This window comes from Gopherus evgoodei, chromosome 14 (genome assembly GCF_007399415.2).
Source record: "Gopherus evgoodei ecotype Sinaloan lineage chromosome 14, rGopEvg1_v1.p, whole genome shotgun sequence".
Classification (NCBI taxonomy): Eukaryota; Metazoa; Chordata; order Testudines; family Testudinidae; genus Gopherus; species Gopherus evgoodei.
In genome coordinates this window covers 16387701-16408925 of record NC_044335.1, presented here as the reverse complement: position 1 = coordinate 16408925, position 21225 = coordinate 16387701, and the positions used below count along the sequence as shown (strand labels likewise).

At 45.2% G+C, this 21225-nt stretch overlaps 1 protein-coding gene across 2 annotated transcripts in view; it reads right to left on the bottom strand.

Moving 5' to 3' along the window:
* The window catches only part of RIPOR3 (RIPOR family member 3), a 69782-nt gene that overhangs the window by 13232 nt on the left and 35325 nt on the right, over window positions 1–21225 (bottom strand). For both annotated transcript variants that reach the window (XM_030532779.1, XM_030532780.1), the window contains exons 7-15: window positions 20729–20878; window positions 19518–19581; window positions 19086–19129; window positions 18236–18361; window positions 15352–15497; window positions 6957–7086; window positions 5280–5864; window positions 3209–3348; window positions 938–1061 (exon numbers count right to left, since the gene is read on the bottom strand). In XM_030532779.1, the coding sequence (XP_030388639.1) occupies window positions 938–1061; window positions 3209–3348; window positions 5280–5864; window positions 6957–7086; window positions 15352–15497; window positions 18236–18361; window positions 19086–19129; window positions 19518–19581; window positions 20729–20878 (1509 nt within the window). The remainder of the gene's footprint in view (window positions 1–937; window positions 1062–3208; window positions 3349–5279; window positions 5865–6956; window positions 7087–15351; window positions 15498–18235; window positions 18362–19085; window positions 19130–19517; window positions 19582–20728; window positions 20879–21225) is intronic.

Here is a 21225-nt window from a genome sequence, read left to right as displayed (position 1 = left end):
GGGCCCCCACAAAGCTACATTGCTTGGTCTTCTGCTTCAGCCTCGGGTGGGCTTCAGCTTTCTGCCCTGGGCCCCAGCGAGTCTAATGCTGGCCCTGCTTGGAGGCCCCCCTGAAACCTGAAACCTTATGGGGGCCCTGGACCCCTGGTTGAGAACCGCTGTTCTAGAGAAATCATCATTACTTACCCTGGATACTGGCTATTTTACTCCAGTAACACCAAATTTTTTCTCTGAAAAATTGGTCGTTTGTCAATCAACCATGCAGTTCATTCATACTTCATTCATAGCCAGCTCACGATGCATAAGTCCTTTGAGTGGAGAGCTACTAATTCCTACTCCAGCAAAAAGGGTTCAGTTTTGCAGAAGAAGTGCATCCCCACCTGATTTCCCTTTGCATATGTCTGTGCATTGCAGTTTGAAAAGTTGGCTCAAGTCATCTGCATTTCCATTCTCAGTCATTCCACTTTATAACCTAACCTAATAAATCACCAGCTCTGTCTGTGCTTGGTGGTTATAAATGATGGCCAGGAATGGGGGGAAATATGAGTGTTGCACTCCCTGATCCTCCACCAACTGAGTGAGGGGCTGGTTTCCAGCATCAATCATGGTAGCCTGAAGGCTGCCCTAAACTATTTCAGCTGCCTTTGGATGTGAGAGGCAGACAGAGCAGCAAGTGCTGTGACAGAAGTATGTCCCAGCCATGCCAGCTTTCCCTCCGACCATGTCCCCTTCACCATCAGCCAGAGAAGAAGGGTCTGGCATAGAAACTGTTACTCCCACATTATGCTACCAGAGAATCCTGCGCTAGGGGGATTCTCATATTGCTGGCTATGCCAGCTTTGTTCCTGTTGTACAAGGCAAGTGCCTGTACAGCATCCCAGGATCTGGGCCAGTATCAATCCACTGCAAATGGGTTCATCCATACGTCATTCCTTACCTGCAAGAGAGCTTTGCACAACTGCAGATGAACTATCAGAAGTTTGTCTAAATCATCATTTCCTGTGGTTAACTCTTTCGTTTCTGTTTTCCTGTCATAGCCCAGTATGTTGTCAGTGTAAGTGCTGTTCAAGAAGTTAAGAAAGGGGAACAAGTAGTTAAAGTTAACCAGCCATTGTGTGCGGTAAAGCAGAAGGATCTAAAACACCAAGAAAAAAATAAAAATTGTTTAAAAACCCACAAGGCACCTCCTTAACGCCTATATCTTCAACAAATGAATGTGAAAGTTTCTCTTCCTGTTTTCTCAATAATAATCCCCAAACTCACCAAAGCAGTCACCACTTTTGACAAGTAACTGATGCTCTATAAGAGCAGTAAGCCTGTTAACAATCTGCTCTCTTGATTGTGTGTAAACTTCCTACAAAAGTGAAGATGGGGATTTAAATCTCTAATTCTCATGACAGGGAGGCAACAGTATGTCAGCTAATTCTGTGACCTCATTTTTGTGCAGACCACTGTGACGTTGCACTCTATCTGATTTTATGAAAAGATGCTAATATAACCGAAATATGCTTCATGCAAAAGGTCTCTTGTAAGATATCGTTACAAATCTTATAATCTACTGAGTGTGATCGTCCTATTTGCATAAATGTACCACCCTTGTATCTGAAACTAGAAATATGAAATATAACTCTAAGGGCCTATTGTAATTATGCAAAGTGTGGGCCATTAATGGTGGTCTGGAATCTTGATGACTCCCATCAACCAGGACAATTGACTGCAGATGGCTGTTTTACCTGCAAGTCTTCCTATACACCTGTGTGCTGGCAAGTGGGTAATGAAGTCTTACAGTGACATGTGATCATGTCACCTGAACTGGAATCCATCTTTAACCTGGTGCTTTTCCATTGAGAAGGGGGTGGGAGGGGACCCAGAGGAACAAAGGATTCCCGCCTTATGCACAAGATATATAAGTGGTGGAACAGAGAAAAGGGAGAGCCATCATGAGAAATCCCCTAGCTACCATCTGAGCTGGAACAAGGGCTGTACCAGGGGAAAGGATTGTGCCCAGACTAGAAAGGCATCCAGTCTGTGAAAGAGACTCACTGAAACATCTTTCAGGGTGAGATTTTAATCTGTACTCAGTTGTATTACTGTATTAGGCTTAGATTTGCATGTTCTATTCTATTTTGCATGGTAATTCATTTTGTTCTGTCTGTTACTACTTGAAACCACTTACATCCTACTTTCTGTACTTAATACAATCACTTTTTACTTATTAATTAACTCAGAGTATGTGTTAATACCTGGGGGGGGGGACAAACAGCTGTGGACACCTCTCTATCAGTGTTATAGAGGGCAAACAATTTATGTGTTTACTCTGTATAAGCTTTATACAGGGCAAAACAGATTTATTTGGGTTTAGACCCCATTAGGAGTTGGGCATCTGCATGTTAAAGACAAGAACACTTCTGTTAGCTGCTTTCAGTTAAGCCTACAGCTGTTAGGAGACATGGTTCAGACCCTGGGTCTGGGTTTGCAGCAGGCTAGCACGTCTGGCTCAAACCAGGCAGGGCAGTGAAGTCTTAAGCTGCCATGGCAGGAAAGCAGGGGCAGAACTAGTCTTGGCACATCAATTGGCAGCCCCAAGGGGGTTTCTGTGATCCAACCCGTCACAAACAAGACACTGACATCAATAATGTGTATTGACTGGCTGGCCCCTTTGAAATGACATATTGCAGAAGGAAAATAAAAACACCTTGTTCTCTAGTAACTCCAGCTCAAGGATGCTCTATAGTCTGGTCTATCTGGGGCTACTCAGCACCTTTCAGGATCAGGCCCACAACACCAAAGGGTAAGTTTGAGTGTTATGAGCAAGGGTCAAAAATATGAAAGAGAACCCAGTAGAAGAGACCTGTGAGCTGCTCCTGGCCTATTCCCTTGCAAAACTGTTCCCCATCATACCTTACATCTGTTTTCTGAAGGCTAGTTTTAAGTATTCCAACTATCCCATTCTGCAGCCTAGTAGGAGGAAGGCTTTTCAAGATATTCAGCCTAAATATTTCCAAATTTCAACCCATTTATTGTTCTGACTGAGCTGTAAGTTTCATAGTATCCTAAACAATTCCTCTCTCTCCTGGGTGTCCACACCCCAGGCACCAACTTCTCCACATTTCACAGTCACTGCCTAACTGAGTTCAGTGCATTTACCTCCTAATCTTCCTCCTGTCAATCCCTTCATCCCTTCAATGGGATGCACTGGTCTGCTCACCTGGTAGTGTCTGTCCTTATGCTTCCAAATAAGGAAAGCTCATCAGCACTGCAGTCCGTGTTTAAAAAGTCAAAGCTTTCCAGCACCATCTCCACCATCAGACTCTCCATGGATGAATGTTTCTGATGAGACGTCTTCAGCTGTTGATAGATAAGAAATAAACTATTGTTCTTTGCAAGGATCCTGGTCCTCCCCAGCAGTTCAGCGACATGATTTACAAATGACCATCTATTCAACCATGGGACAGTTTGCTCCCATCAGCCCATCCACAACATGCCAGAAGAGCTGGTCCTTTCACACATACAAAGCACTTCAGCCACATCACCCCGATCCTGAAACAACTTTGCCAATTCATTTCAGGAACTAGTTCAAAAGGTTTATCCAATTTTAAAATTCTCCTGGGGTTTACTACAACCTCAGCAGTGCGGGTGTAATACCCTCCTTCTCTGCAGCTCCTGTCCTTTGGTACAACTTTCCTGTCTTTCTCCTTCTCAAGATCTATCCCTGTCCCTATCCCTTCATGGAGTCTCTGGCATTTCTCCCCTTTCTCTGCTTGGGGCAGAAGTTTTGGGAAAGGGGTTGGTTTGGGAGGTGTTTAAGTTTTTTTTAATTTTCTTTTAATTTTTCTGAAGGCTAAGGCTTTAGGAGTAGAAAGCGGTGTAAGTGATGTCAGTGTCATTCTTATCTCAGATCTCAGCTGAAATCTTACAGTGTCTTCTCTCTCTTGCCTACACACAGGGCCTCATGTATTCCACAGCTGTGGGACTACAAGTGCAATCCACTCTTTGCCACAAAGTTGTGCTCCAGAATCTTTCCTATAAGGGGGGGAAATGTTTCTAGTCTCATATGGTTGTGAAGATATCCTTACACATGGATGGCGGGTATAACAGCCACCTCCACGGGATGCCATTTGCGGGATTTTACTTATTATGATGTGCCATGCAGGTTCCGGGGCAGCTGAAGAGGCTGTCTCTGCTATTCAGCTTCCTGAGTTCCTCAGTAATCTCCCTGAACTCCAGAGATGGACAGCTGGGGGAGGTGCGCTGCCTTTACCATTCTCCAGCCAGTGCCAGGCTGCTCAGGCCAGCCGGCACAGCCCAAGCCGCCCTGGGGCTGCTGGAGCTGGCACAACTGGGACAGCTCAGGCTGGACTGGAGCTCAGGGCTGCTCAAGCTGGTCCATGGTTCGGGTAGGGTGGCCAGCACGGATGGGGCAGCCGCCGGAAGCGGGAGCGGGGGGGCCTCAGGGCTCTGCTGAGGGGAGACAGAAAGGGGCCTCGTGCAGAAGGGATGGGGCCAGGGGCTAGCCTTCCCTAATGGAGTGTCCACCAACAGCCCATGCTTAAACAGAAACTGAGTTTTAATCTGATTGTCATCTTTCTGAGGGGTGGAGAAGGCCTTAAACATTAGCTCTGATGGACTGACCCATTCATCAAGGCAGTGTTCGCTCTGAAACCTACAGATGACAACATACATGCCAACATTGTCAACAATTTCACTGTTGATCATTTTAACAGGAAAAAAAACCCATGAAATGTGTTTCCTCTAATCCCAGACTGTACCATCAGATGTAGAATTTAATATAAAAATAAAACACCGTGGCTAATATCCTGATTGCCTTATTCATCTTCTTGGATTTTTTTTCCATTAAAACTTCCATCTAAATGAAATTACTATGGAATCCCATATCAGTGTCCCACAATGCAGGGACCTTACTACAGAATATACGTCCAGTTTGGCTCAAAGAACACAGGGCCTTGATTATACTCTGCTTTTTAATGTCTCCTTCCCTCTGTTATTCACCTCTGCAAAGCATGTTGGGATAGAGTGCATGACAGATGTTATACAGACTGAAATGTCATTGCTCTTAACCAGCTCTCTTGACTTTCAGCCATTTCTGAGAAATGCCTGAGCTCTGATGGTCAAACCAACATTTTGGGAATGTGCCACTGAAAATTTTGAAGCCATCGATACTCCATCGTGTGGTTTTGAGCCCTTTAGAATAGTAAGAGGAAAAAGGATGAACAGCAAAAACTACAGCGTATTGCATAAAGGTGAAAATAATACCACACCTTTAATTTGTCCCTGATGCATAAAACTTGGTACTCCAATTCCTCCAATTGGGTTTGCCCTGGATTCTGTGACTTCAGCAAATTTAACACGTCTTGAAGGAGTTTCTCAACTGCTTTGGCGCTTCTGGCTAGTTTTCTGTCATCTTCAGTGTTCATGCTTTTCCGATCAACAGACGGGAAATTTTCATGTTCCACAGGCTGGTGACTCCAGTGCTGGCCGATGGAATCTCTGCCATCTTTGTTAATGTCCCATGGGCTGGATGGGCTATTTGGAGCTCCATCCTTGGAGGGTGTCTCTTTCAGGATATCTAGAGTTGTGTGGTTTGGAGACTTGTGTTGTCTTCCTTCTGCACAGGCATCCTGTACAAGAATCAATGACAGGGTCCTGTGGTCTGAAGCTGGAGTCACGTTTCTGGTTTCTGTTCCTTTCTGATCCTGGGAGCTGAACGAGTCAGTCTCTGCAGAGCTGTGGTTGACATTCCTTAGATGCACATCAAAGTCACAGTCAGCCAAGTAGCTCAGTATGCAGGGGGCTCGCGCCTCGTCGTTTATGCCACCTTGGTTCATCCGTTGCTGCAAAACAGACTGCAGCAAACAGGTTCAAGTTTAAGTACAGGTACTTGATACATATGAGATTTATCCAGAGATGGAGAGCCCAGGAAAGACCGTCAGCCCCACATTGCCCCTCTGGAGAGATTTGGGGTGACAGATGCAGCTATAATGGCCAAACAGAGAAAACCTCTGAGCCCCATGCAGACCAGAGCAGGAGGATCTGTCAGGGCAAGCCATGCATGGGCCCAATATTTACATTGATCCAATAGCCCAAGAGCCTCAGGGAAGAGCTGAAGACAGACAGAGAATACTCCACATTTAAAGAACTTTAAACTGAATGTTAAAAAAAACAGTCTAAGATGCCACTGCCTGACACATTTTTCATTCCAAAGGGACCCTAACAAATCGGTTCTAACCCTCTTCAGCCCAATACAATATGATATTAAATTGGCTGGGAAATGTTTTCATGATTAGTTATTAATAAATACAGCACACTCATTAAATAACTAGATAACCCCATAACACTGCTGTGTGCAGAAGACCTATCTACAAGCAATGTTTTGTACTCCCTCTGCTGGCTTGGCAAGAGCACACAAACCTGACTGCCAGGCTGATATGGGAACCTGCCTTGAGGTTATGGGCGTATACGCACACATTCCTCTGCTACCTATTGCTTGTACTATTAAGAGGCAGGAGCACACGGAACGAAGCAGTAACACTAAGTGAAAACCCCATTAGAAACACAGGAGATTGTCTTGTCCAACTAAACAGAACTTGGCACTAGACAGGGGAGAGGGAGGAGAGCAGGGGATGCTTTACACTCCACCTTTAAGCCACCACTATGGTTCACTGCTCCTGGGATTGGCCAGTTCCCAGTGTAGACTGCTCTAATTTATGCCTGGCTGTACGTGGGGAATATTTGGCAGGGAACTTTTTTTTGCATTTCAAATTCTAAAATGGGATTGAAAACAATAGGGGTTAAATTAAAAAAAACAACAACACCCCATAATGATCACCATACTGCCCTGTGGCTGTGGTCTGTCCATTTCTATTCAGCAACAATGGGATGTCCCAGCCCCAGCTCACTGTTTGGACCCAGTGTTCTACTTCCCCCATCATACTTACGAGATAATATTTCTCTCTGAAGCTGGGAGTGTTTGGCGGAGTCCAGCTGTATAAAGAGCTTTTCCTACTACCCAGAGAAAACTTGGCAGTAGTTCCAGGCGACAAAAACAGGTTCTCTGTGTCAAATGGGCTATGAGCAGGGAATACAAAGGTGTAAGTGTTATCAAAGGCCAGGGAGCATTTAGATGTTTAGCAATAGGAACAGCTATTGGGATTTGAGCCCCATAGCATCATTCTGGTCCCTGAAGTTTATTAAATAATACTCAGCTCGAGGATAAAAGAAGAGGGAGACTGGTAGCCCCTCTGACTTACTCCCTTGACACCTGAGCTGCAAGAAGGAGATAGTGAGGGATCATCCTTTTGCATGGAGAGAAGTACTGAATAACCTCATACTTCAAGCATGGAGATCACAGGAGAGCCTAATCGATGCAGAGCACTCTGAGCTGGCTTCTCTCCCAGAATCAGATCAGAGTCTGATGAAAGCTCTCTCTCTTTCTGGGCGGTCTTATATCCCACACAGTAGTTCCCCAGCTATGGCCCATGAACAGCAGGATGCTTGCAGGTGGCAAGCAGAATGGTATAATGGCCGCATCGTGCTCCAGAAATGCGCGGGGGATATTAAGTGAAGAATAAACGGAGTGAGCAACTTTTTCCACAAAGGACAAAACACAATCACTTGAAAAGCCAATAAAAAGGTATTACATACAGTCTTGATCCTATACACACGTGTACACAATTGCTGTAGTTGCCACAGGGATGTTATGTCGTGCATGGCAGATGTGGTTCATGCAACTGTGGCTGGGAAGGGAGCTTCCACACATCTATCCCTGTAAGATGTTGCTTGTGCTGTAAACAACCCTTATTCTAAGTACTTGCCAATTGTCCTCAACACTCCAGAGAAGGTCATTACTCTTCCTGTTTCCAACAGATGCACATGCTGGGTCCTCTTCCCTCAGAGAAGCACACTAAGGCAAAGCTGAGTGAACCTTCACCCACAATGCACTCCAACACAGAGGAAGAGAGGAAAATTCATGGACTCCCTCCTCTTCTTGATAGTGCTAGGGCATTTTTAATTAAATTACTTCCCCTCTCATGTGTGCTTTTGTGCACGAGGGGAACGTATCATTCATATTATCTCTGATCCCACAGAGTGGGGTGAGCAGACAGCAAGTGTGAAAAATCAGGACAGGGGGTAGGAGGGAATAGGAGCCTATATAAGAAAAAGACCCAAAAATTGGGACTGTCCCTATAAAATCGGGACATCGGGTCCCCTTACCACAGGCCATAAATGAAGGCTAACCACAAAGCTAAGGCATCTGCACTCAACTGGAGCCCCTGAGAGATCTGAAACGATCCAAACAATAGAGGGCAAAATTAGTTACATGGAGAGTTTTGCCCTCAATTCAAAGCCAAGTTCTAGTTCCCTTTTATTGCAGGGGTGGAAGGCTGAATATAAACATTTCAGGCACAGACAGCAGTGTCCCTCATTGGAACATGCTGTTGTCATCCCACCATGGAAGTATCACTCTCAGAATGTTGGCCTAATGCATGTCAATTAGCTAAATTAACTAGTGTCATGCAGCTGGAGTTTGTCAAACAGGCCAGTTCCATGGAGTCAGATTAGCAGCCATCTGTGCTTTCTCACTTTGCAGCAAATTAACTAAATCGGGTATCTGACAGCAAGAGAACTTTATCCAGAGAACGTCATGGACTTACTGACAGAGGCAAATTGCTTTCATCTATTGCATTTTGTTCTTAGAAGGAGGATGGCTGGGGCTGGGGAATCCTTTTGTTTAAGATTTTCAGTTTTAGTTTTTAATACAGCAACAAAGCAGTAATAATAAAGAACAAAGACTAAAGATATAATGATATCAAGCTAAGGCCATTCTCCTCCTGTGATAACTGATATAATCCTATAGTAAAGAAAAAAGATTAAGGGTATGTTTATACTGCACATTAAGACCAGGTTCTGATTCAGGTTTGAGCCCAGCCCCCTTTCGTTCACACACAAATCAGTCTGACTCAGGTTAGCAAGCACTCAAGACTTAGGTCCTAGGACTCTGCTGGGAGGTTAGGTCAGAGCCCAAGTCCTGCTGTGACTTGGGTCCAAGCCCTGTCATACTGCAGTGTGGACACAGGGCAAGCTACAGACCCGAGTCAGAGGGTCTGTATAGCGCAGTAGGGACACATTAGCACGGCTGAGAGACCGAGGTCCAGTAAGTGTAAACCCAGCTTTACAATGCACTGGGGATTCTCAAGCACAGGCTTAGAAACACATAGTCCATAAGGCTGGGTCGTACAGGTTCAGGTTTAATGTGCAGTGTAGACATATGCCCTTATGGAGTACATCTCAGGGTATCAGCCAGAAAACACGGTGATGTATAGGGGTGAAGTGATGACATGGCTCTTGTGAGTGAGTGAGAGAGAGACCAAGACTGAATGGGAGAGAATGAGAGCTGCTCAACTATGGCCAGACCCTATATTGCAAACAAGTCAGATTTTCTCTTTAGCTCAAGTGGTAGGAGCCTGAGCTTTTAGAGCAGCAGGATCTGGGTTTTAGCCCTGTTGTTCCCATGTAGTACTGAGGTGCACGGAAACAGTCACAGCACTAAACTGTACGATTACCATTTGCAGGGGAAGCAGTGCTACATTTTCATCTACTTGCCAAAGTCCACAGTTGTCTGGGTGTCTTTGATCCTTGGTTCAGTCCGATTCTCTCTTTTCCAGCCACATTTGCCATTTGGAACATACCATCAGGGTTGTATTCCTCCTCCACCCCACAGCATTCACACCATTCAAACAGTGAGGCAGCCTAGGGGGGCGCACTCCAACAAATGTACAGCCATTACAAGAATTATCATGGACCAGATGGTGCCATGATACCACAGTGAGGGGTGCAGCCTTGAGGGAGAATGTAGCCTCCCTTTGTGATTCTTTGCTGTTTGGGTTGGCCTGGAGACCAGGTCCTGTTCCCAAGCCTGCAGAGCATCTACGTCCTCTCCACCCCAAACATAGAATATCAGGGTTGGAAGGGACCTCAGGAGGTCATCGAGTCCAACCCCCTGCTCAAAGCAGGACCAATCCCCAACTAAACCATCCCAACCAAGACTTTGTCAAGCCTGACCTTAAAAACCTCTAAGGAAGGAGATTCCACCACCTCCCTAGGTAACCCATTCCAGTGCCTCATCAGTTTCACCCAAGCTTCCCTCCCTCCTCCCCTAAGCAAAGCTCTTAAGGGAGGTCTATGCCACAGCTGGAGGTGTGAGCACAGCTCAGGTAGGCATACCTGCACTAACTTTAATCTAGCTAGTATGGATACAAGTAGCAGTGAAGACGAGGTGGTGCAAATCCTGGCCGGGGCTAGCAACATGAGTTCAGAGTTGACCCAGAGTTCTGGGTGGGCTAGTACAACCCATCATGAAGCCCTTGATGATGTAGCTTCACTGCCATGTTTAGCTATGCTAGCTTGATTAAAACTAGCATAGGCATGACTGCCTCTGACTGCAGTCTGCAAAGGAGGTTTATCAGAGCTATCTAGGCTAAGGGAGCATGCACAGCTTAAAATCAAAAAAAGCAAGTTGCAGTTTGAGCTCTCACATTGCAGCTACTGGGGTGGGAGCTGGCCCAGGAGGGAAGTTTGGGTGTCACAATTGGACTTGATTAGTCAGTCATCATTTCAGGGGGAACAGCTGCTATTGCTCTGAAAAGAGCTGTTATTTTGAGTGGTTTTGTTTTTTAAAATGGAAACACTCTTATCACTGTGCAAATACTCCTCTCTATGAACAGCTTCAGCAGATAATCTGTCAGAGAATAGGAGCTAGCCAGTTCCATGTGCAAGCGCTCTGGAGAAGCTGCTTGGTGGGATACCAAGGTATTGTGCAAACCTTACATGTTAGAGAAATATGGCAGAAATTCTCTGATAAGCATCAAGAGTCCTCGGGGGGGGGAGAGGAGGAATTAGCTCACAGGGGATGTATGTCACCATTAACGTTGGTCCCAGCTGGGCAGTTGCCAAGTTGAAAACCTCTTGTTTCTTGGAGGCAAAAAAGTGTTACCGCTGGACCAATGCTGCCAAGTATTACTAGCAGTGGTGCACGTATGGTGGTACAGTCCAGTACACCATATCAGATATTTATAGCTGGTACAGTATACCAGAAAGACACAGGAGGAGCCTGCCCCCAGTCCCTCCCTTCCACACAGCTGCATCTCCTGCGTCCTTGGTGCCTGGGGTCTATACAGTAGCTATGCCTGAAGTCAGGGATGGGTGTAGTACAGCAGCTGTATGGAAGGTGCTGCCCACATGGGGCTGACTGGCAGCCATATTTTCTTCTGCTCCTTTTGCTGCTGTGGTTCCAGAGAGCCCTGATCTCTCAGGAACTGCCGTGGCAAGAGGACCAGAATGGGAGGTAGCTAGGTGGCCCCACACTGACAGGTCCTCGGGCACAGCTGTATCAGCTCCAGCCCTTCCACACAGCTGCATCTCCTGAGTCCTCCTGCCTGGGGTCTGAACAGCAGAAGTCTCCAGTGCAGCAGGGGGAGGATAGAGCTTCCACACTCCCACAGGTAACGTGGGATGGATGTGGATGAAGGAGAGGGCACAGGGAAAAGTCACATGCCCTGCTTCTGTGTCCCTCCCATGAGTGTAGCGTACCAGCAAGAAATGATTTCTACTTGCACCACTGATTACCAGGGAATCATTTGAGTTTTTAAACTCAAGTCATTTCACTTGTGTTCATGTCGCCTAGAGGTTGGTTTATTTGATCCTCAAAGGCATCATATAGTCTGAAAGTCTTAGGCTAGGTCTATGCTACCAACTTCTGCCAGCATAGCTACATCAGTCAGGGACATGATCCCTGATCAACGTAGCTAGGCTAGGAAAAGTCCCTAGCACAAACATGGTTATAGCAGCAAAACTGTTCTTTTGTCAAGAATACAGAATACTAGTATAGCTCTGTTAGCCAGGCACTCTCACCATAGATCTGGTCTTAATCAGAATTGAGTGGGTTTGTATGTAGAATGGTATTAGTATGTCATTCACACACTGCAGGTGCTGCTAAGTGCCAAAAGAAGCAACAGTGTGCCAGGGAGATCAGTTAGAGGTGCCCTGTGCCTAGTGGAGTTTTTAAAGTAGTTCACAAGGTTGAGGGACTAGCCCACAATCCCAGAACAAGAAGGTGCATTACCACCCTCCCTTCCCACAGAGGTACAGTAATTTGTGCACACACAATTAGAGAAACAGTACTAGCAGGCTTAAAAGCAAAGCAACGGTGTTCAGCCTTGGCAGTCATCTGCCCTTGTGGGTGAGAGGGAAAATTAGATAGGAAAAGATGTCTTCCAGGCTCAGCTCTGCGGCGGTACTCTCAGTACAGTACTGCCCCGATTTCAACAAAGATACTATGGCAAGAGATGGTTTAAAGACTCATTCAATATAGGAGAAGCACCTCCAACACTGCACTCAGGGTTTCAGATCACTTTTTCTAACGCAGTCTTTGTGCTCATTTTAAGCCCAGAAGTAGAGCATGTAGGGATGGGTTTGTTCTTGCAAAGTAATTTGCAAGTGGTTGGCATATTGTTTTCTTCAACAAGTTTCTGTTTTTGTTGAAAGCCTGAAAATACCATGCTGCTGCTCCTCCACTCCCAAATTAGTTTAGGGTTGCTAAAAACTAAATAGGTTTAGTATTTGAGTAGAGACCATAACAAAAATTGACACACACAAATCAGATATTTACCATGGACTTTTTTGCGGGGGGCGGGGGAGAAGGGGAGTTTGTCAAAATGGAAAGACATTTTTAGCATTAAAAAGTCACATCACATTAAAAAAATTGGCCAATTCTAGCCTGATGGCCTTTACTTACAACTGCAAATGGCATGCATGTAAATCCACACATAGGTATGACTAGTGATGCTGGAAGTAAGGGTGCTGGGGGTGCCCCTCTAGCTTGAAGTAATAATGACCACCAAATACATGGAAACCAGGGTTTCTATCATCAGCACCCCTAGTATAAAAATTGTTCCAGCTTTGCTGTCAAGCTGAGTACTAGCTCAAGCTTCCAAAGAAGCTAGGGCCCTCAAACCTCAGTGCAGCTGCAACAAAAAAAACAAAACAAAAAACACAACCAAAAATTATATACATTGGTGCTTAACACTAGCTTTCAGGAGAAGAAAAGAGCATTATAAACAACAGGTACAGGCATTGAGCTCTGATACATAAGTGTATTTTCATTTACTTCAAGTGTTTGAAGACAAAAAAACTTCAGATGCTTTTGATCACACTGATATTTTGTTGCAACAACACGGAGCTAAACCAGTGTGGAAAAAAATGGCAGGATGTGTGATGAAACATCTGCTTGCAAAAAGACATTGGAAAAACAGTGTAGGATACTCCATGAATGTCATATGTTCCAGAGAGCAACCTTAAAGTTCAGCTACTTAGCTACATTGGGGTTGGAAGATGCATGGGAAGGCTCTTTACAATATTTCACTTGTTGGTAGCCAAAGACAGCATCAAAAGAGAAGTCAAGCTAGGCTTCCAAATACTCTTAGAAATAGAACTAGGGTTTTAGAACTCAAGATGAGAGAGTCAGGTTGTTCCCCATTCCTGAAGGAGCTTAAACCCACAAGTCCTTCACATCTGAACTTTGCAGGTTAGTTCTAGTTGTTACCAAATATATTCCAAGACCCTTTTCCAGCCCTGAATGTGATGGGGCTGAAAACAGCCAGCAGTAAAGGTGCTGCTCTCATTGACTGGCTGGGTACTTCACAAACATAGCTGGGTTTGAGATAATGGAGAGTAAGCTAGCATTCTGCTGTGCCAGAGGGGCACCCAGCACTTTGCAAATATAAAATAAGAGAGTTTGCAATATACTGCAAACCCTGAAATATGAAATGCATTATGACACTGACTCACACACACAGCTGCCTTCTAGCAGAAGTAGTTTGGATTCATTACAGACACCAAACTGTTGATTCACAGGATGACAGTGGTTGCCTCTGCGTCTCAAGAAAATTGAAGCTGTGCCACATTCTGTTAAATACTGACTCGGTCTGTTTCTTAGCTTGCTTTGCAAGCTGTTTCCTTCTCATATTGGCAGGGAGCGCCAGTTTTAGATGGTTTTCCATTTCAAGTTTAGATAAGTTATGGTGTGCACCTGCGCTACTTAAAAATCCATAATAGATTAGTGACCAAAAAAAAAAGTTTTTTTCCAACCCCCTCAGCCCTATCAGGAGAGCAGGTCACAGCTATTTAAAAAGGGAGTAATCTTTTTTTCTGGCCATGGTCAGAATTAAAAAAAACAAAAAACAAAAACACCCACCACTCTGTGCCCCAGCAGAAGGGAGCTACAACAACTGAAATATGCCAGCAATTGACATCAGGAGAGAATGGCTATCAGAGAGCCATCCTACAGTCAGATAGACAGGACCAGCATGTGGCCACATCATGTATAAATCAGCCTCAACCACATATGAGAATACCAAATGCAGCAGCTGTCTTCTGGGCATCTACACCTGCATCAGAGATCTTAGGATAAAGCCTTCACACAGATAGTAAAATATGGAGCAGCTCAAGATGCAAATCAAGATTCCTGGAGTAAGGATTTTGAGGTGTACCTGGCACAAAAGGATTCAGGAAATCTCTCAATGCAGCACCCATAAAATGAAATTTTTTCTTTAATAGTAGTGGTAAAAAATAGTAGTACTAAAAAACTACAAATCTAAAACGTAAAACAATGCATCAAATCACAGGTACCACCTAACTGTTTGGGGGCAGGGTGTGTGCAATGCACCACAGAGGCAATCACACTGGGATCATTAGTGTTTCACAACTGTGCACAAACAAAAAAAACTACAACCTGCAACTGTGATCACTATGTCAAAAAGTGAAGTGTGACAGCAGCCAAACCTTTGAGGAAACCTCATTTTTAAAGGAGTGCTTGGCCCCTGTAACCACAGTGATTTCTCTAAACCTCAACCATATTCGTTGGTTGGTCGTGTCTAAGAGCTGCTGTTTTCAGCTTCATTCATCTTCTTTAAGTCCATTCTTTGCATTTCAGAGATGTGCCTACACCACAAACTGAACACGGACTCTGGACAAAGCAGAAAACTTAGAAGCCAGACACAGCTGGCTCCATTGTTGGCAGCCTCAACACAGAGCAAAGAACTGAAGGGCCATGGAGAGAGCAGCTATCCTCTCCTCCCTGGGATTGGTCCCTCCAGATCAGGGGTCAGGCACATTGGCTGTGGGGAGGCTTGTGCTGCTGCTACCTAGGCTGCACCTGTTGTGAACAGAAAGAGGACTGTAGTGTTCAGCGCTGTTAAAGTGGCACCCATCACAAGCATTAAGGCCCTGTTAACAGTCCTCTCCCCACCCATGTTTAGCATTTGGAGTTGTACTCACTTCCAGACGACCTCCAGCTGTAGCTTGATGGTGCCTAGCTCAGTTATATCCACAATGATCGCCTGAGGCCTGGTTGTAAAGAAGTCGATGCTGTCACATGTTACCACACCAACCAGAATTGTGGTCAGTCCCCGCAGCTCTGTGACCTACAGAGGCACAAACCCATTTTCATTTTGCCAGATACCTAACACGCATGAAGCATAGCTGAGGAGTTTAGAGAGACTGGACTCACAGGATGTGGCTGAGTCCAGTTCATGCTCAGGAGACACTGATTCTCTACCACCCATATTGAGGAACTGGCCAGTTTGTGTGTACAATGAACATGGCAGCCTAGGATCAGCTCTTTGAGGCCATAGGCCAAGTTCTTCAAGCCTGGGTGCCTACATTTAGGCCCAAATAACAGTGGCTGATTTTCCACAGATGCTGAGCCATATGCAGCTCCCATTCACACCAAAGGGGGCTAGGAGTGTTTAGCACTTCTGAAAGTAAAAAAGTCATCCCACTTATTTAGGACCCTAAACTTAGGCACCCTGCAAATTGTAGTTTTAGTGTATTTCAAGTAACTCTGTATCAGACAAACAACCTTGAACCCTGGAGCCCACTTTTCTGCAAGCCTCATCCCTCCCTGGATTTGACCCCAAAAAAATCTAGGGTAGAGATCCATTAGATTATCTAGTCCAGGGGTGGCCAACCTGTGGCCTCAGAGCCACATGCGGCTCTTCAGAAGTTAATATGCAGCTCCTTGTATAGGCACCGACTCCAGGGCTGGAGTTACAGGTGCCAACTTTCCAGTGCACCAGGGAGTGCTCAATGCTCAACCCCTGGCTCTGCTACAGGCCCTGCCCCCACTCCACCCCCTCCCCTGAGCCTGCCGTGCCCTCTCTCCTCCCACCTTCCCCCCAGACCCTCCTGCATGCTGCAAAACAGCTGATCGGCAGGTGAGGAGAAGGAAGGGAAAGGGAGGCACTGATTGGCAGGGCTGCCAGTGGGTGGGAGGTACTGGGAGCAGGGTTGGGGAGCTGATAGGGGGCTGCTGACATATTACTGTGGCTCTTTGGCAATGTACGTTGGTAAATTCTGGCTCCTTCTCAGGCTCAGGTTGGCCACCCCTATCAATGTAAGGCTATTCCAGTCTGACTACCTCCAGAACGTGGACACAGCCCTTGTCTACCACTCCCTCTTGGGTCAAGCTGATCTCAGCTGCAGCTGAGAATCAAAGCCGACAGGTCTGCAGCATCTCTCCTCTCATGGCTTACAAGCAGCACACCCTTAATTTGTCAGTAGCTCATCCTAGTTGTAGCCCATTACACATGCTTTGCAGCCTGACCCACAGATTCTTCAGCCACAGCTGAGTCCAACAATGGCAGAGAAACAGCTTCCCAGTTCTCAAGTCTGTCTGCAGTCCTGGGAAGTGGGGCTGGAAAACTTCCAACCAAGATGCAGATTGGACAAAAGCATATTACTACTTCTGTGCATCAAGGGGTCTGTCATATTTAGGATCGGGGACAGATTTAGTAGGAAAAGTTTTCAGAAGCACAAATATCTCATCTGAGATGGTAATTAGGAACCTAAGTAACTTTTGGAGGTGGGACTCCAGCACTTGTGAAAATTTCACCCAATTCACGCTTGTGTGGAGAGGGAAAGCAAAGAAACTAGAGTCAGTCAGGTTTAATAAACTGGCATAAAACCCAAGTCATATAACCTCTCTCTTGAACTTTGAGGTGACTCATCTTCACTAGCATACAGAGCAATTCATGTTTTTGCAAAATATTATGAGAAAACATGCATCTGAATTAGCTTCTCTCCTGATTCTCATTGTGCAGTGGGGGAAAAAAAATTTTAAGAACATTTCTAAAAGCTCTACTGGCTAGAAGTCAGGAATTCTTTCCTATGTAACTCACATGCTGCCAGAAGGGATGGGATGTTGCAATAGCTATTTTGCATGGCTTTCAGGCATTGAAAGCCTTATGTTGGCACTACAAAACAATGTGTTTCACTCACATAGTGTAGGGTCCAGCCCAACCCTGCAACCTATTTTAGTCTCAACTCCCATCTAAGTTGAGACTAAAGGATCTGGCCTTCAGAGGATTCCAGATCACAACAGGAGTTTGCTCCTAAGCAGCAGCTGCCAGGTCAGGATGTAACGAAAAACAGGCGGAAGCAGCAGTAGTAATAGTAACAGGAGGATCCAACTTTTACCTAAGTGAAAGAATAAAGTGCCTATCATGCATCTGTATGGGATAGCAGGGAGACAGAGTCTAAGACACTAACAAAAATACAGGAGTCCTCCAATCAGGCACTCTAATGCCAAGTGGCAGAATCCTGCCCAAAGATACTGAATAATTATGTCCAACTCAAACGGGCAGGTGGATCTCATTAGCTCCAATAGGATATATATGGCTTTAGAGTATCTCTGGGGCAGAGGAAATTAGGGCCTGAGACAGAAGAGGTCATGTAGGGAAACCCCAGGAAGGGGCAAGTTTGGCTTATATACACACCCCCAAAATATACATACATAGAGTTACCCTGCTCCAAAAAGCATGTCAGAAAAATCCAAAAATCTTGCATGCAATATAATTACTCCATCCAAGCCATGGACCCCTAACCACCACCAAATCTTGGATGCAGATCTTAAAAATGAGTCATTCTAATATATGGAAAAGCAGAAGCATTAACCCAGTTGCCATTACAAGAGTCCTGGGAAAGAAAGCAGAACCAGAGATCAGAGGCCAGCTCAGCGAGCAGAACGTTGATTAATTGCTGTTTCTATGGAGCTGTGAAAATTCATGTTTTTGTTTTTTAAAGCGTGCTAGGTAGGGAGATGGGTCGGAAGGCAAGCTACTTGCTAACCAATGGCTCCAATCCAGCCACTGCAGACAACTACCTTTATTTCAAGCTTCTCATGGAGGTTGGGTATAAAAACCTTCTCTTCCTCATCCCATGTTTGGCTGTCATCCGTCTCAATCTTGCCCTTCAGCTTCCACTTCTGGCGTCCCAGTCGCACAAACACCTAGAAGCCACATAGGGACGAGGAGGCTAGAATCAGCAAATCCCAAGCGTATGGAACTGCACCATTCCTCCCTTCCCATACTGCAGAGCTCGGGCTTGTTCCTTTGATTGCTATGCTTTTTAAGAAGCAGGGGTGGAGGTGCCGAGTAGTTCTGTGCCCCACCTTTCCTTGGGTGGCTAAGTCAGATACCAAAGCATTCATGTTGTGGTAATGCAGAGAGTTACTGACATGTAATATCCTGCATCAGAGCAGGACAGATTTTAAAGTGATTTGGAGTTTTGTTAGTGGCAGGAAGAAAAGCGTGTTAGAATTGAAACTACTGGGATGAAAGCCACAGGCTTTATATACATAATTATGCAGTCCTATGCCTTTCAGGGCAGTTGTTCCAATTGGTATCTACCCTATGGATAGGCAACAGTATTGCTGCTACCCTCTTTCAGGGTGGTTTTAGACTCCAGCCAGGTCCCCAAAGGAGCTCTTCTGGAAGACTTATGTCTCCCAGGTACCTGGACACTGCCCGCTATCAAGGCACTTAGCTAAGTCCTTCAGCTTCACGCTGAGGCAGGAATAACTCTTGTAGCTGTGCAGCACGCACATAGCTTCTGGTTTCCCTGCATTCTTTCTCCTGCCCAGCTTACACATCCCCACACTCCCCACCTGCACGTTACAGGTGCAAGCCCATAATTGCAAGTTGTAAGAGAAAATGGATTGCTGTGTACTGCACCTCATACTGGTCCCCAGGGCAGAGACGTGCGTAGCCCACCAACCCTAAAAAGAGAAGGAAAACCCCTTCCAATGTTTGTAGCTTGAGAGAGTTTCAAAATATCTATTAAGAAACCTCAGCTTGCATTAAACACCCAGGTGACTCTCTGATTAACGTCCCCTTACAGCAAAATCCCTGTGGAGGCGCTGTTAGCATTTGTCTTATTTAATATTGCAAACTTTGCATAGGGGTAGGGAAGAGGAAAGTCCTGCTTCAACACTCCTATATAAAAGAATGCTGCAGAGCAGGGACAAAATTTGTTTCACATCAATGTGGATTTAAAAAAAAAGGTTCATTAAGAGTCAGTTTAGGTCCCAATCCAAAGCCCAGCTCCCAGACTTCAATGAGCTTTTGGCTCAAGTGATGAATGCTGTAGAATAGTACAAGGGCTACCTTTCATTTTCAAGTGAAATTCTCCCAAGTGCACCTCCAGTGCCCCTTCAATCAGACACATATCCTGGAAGAGAAAGACAAAGCAATTGCATTGACTGAAGAGTGGAGTAAAATGGGTACTATGAGAAAGTAACAGCCATTTGTCTCCATTCTTGAAGACAAACACATCAGACCAGTTTAGAGCAGTTTGCAAGAGAACATACATTTTTACACACCATTAATACTTTTCATTTCTGCATACTGAGGCAGTTTTTTTTTTAAATGCTACTTTCAGGATGGGACATTATATCCCAGCTCTGCAGAGGGGCAAGGTTGTTTAAGTAATATGCTTCCCACAGTCTTCTCCATTGAGGATACAGCTACACTTGAGCTACACTTTGAGCTGTAGGAGTAAATTCCAGCTTGGGGAGACATTAGCGCTAGTTCTGATGGAGCTAATGCACTTGAAGAAAAGAGATGAAGGGCTGCTGTGGCTAGGGTCTAAGTAGAAAGATGGCCTAGCCAGCTAAAGACCCTAGGCCTATACTTAGACAGGTAGCCCCTCCCACTGCTTGCGCTGTTACAGCTATGCTATTTTGAACATGCTAGCACCATTAGAGCTAATGTAAGTATGTCTCCTCAGACTGAAATTTACATCTCCAGCTTGAAGTGTAGACCTACCCTGACTTACTCATACAGTAGGTTACTAACGATGCAGAGGCGGCTCCAGGCCCCAGCACGCCAAGCCGTGGGACTAGCAGACCCTCCGCAGGCACACCACAGAAGGCAGCTTACCTGCCGCCCTTGCGGCGGCAAAATGTCTAGAGCCGCCCCTGTAACTATGGCTCCCATTGGAAGTCAACGAAGAGACACACACCCCACAAATAACTTCCTATGAAAGCTAGATTCGGCCCTACTTTTACAGATCAAATTCAAGGGGCTTTCTATACACCCTTCATGAACACATTTGGATGTAAGCAAACAAAACTGCATTGCCCTGTGTATTTCACTGCATATTAAGGGGGCAGTTAGCTTCCTCTACAGAAGTATTTTGCTGTCTGTGAGTTGTACCTGATGTTATTTATCATCATCTAAATTTTACATATTATGTTCTAAGCCCAGGCCACCAGAGAGCCAACAGTTCACAATAGCACATCTTGGTACATTATCCACTGCTTTGATTTTAGCCAGAAGAGTCAGTTCTTTGTCAGATGCTTGAGGAGTTCTCCTACCTCTGTGCATTCTTGGAGGTTCTTATAAAGTTCTACCAGGCTCTCTCTGGAGGCTTTGGTGGAGGGAGTCAAGGAGAAGGCATGTTTCATATTAGAGGCCCCATCTCGCAGTCTGCATTGGATGCAGTAGGTTTCATATAGTTCTTCTACCTATAATAATAAATAATAATAGACAACAACAAAGAAGAAAAAAACCAGGACTTTTACACCACTCTGGTGTCGGTTTCCAATTTTAGTGAGTTGAGGGAAGTAACATTTACATGAGGAATTTTTGTTTGATGTTTCCCCTTGTAAGAGAGCAGATCCCATCATTCTAGCACTGACTCATACCCCTACTCTCATAAGAAGCCTTTTCAACAAAGTGGTTCCAAGATTTCATATGGAGGGAAGAGAGGGTGAAGGATTAATCCCACCAGCTAAAGATTTTTTGAGGTTTTGTACAGTACAAGAAAAGCATGCTAATGAGAAGGTCCTACATAAGCTTGAAACATGTCACT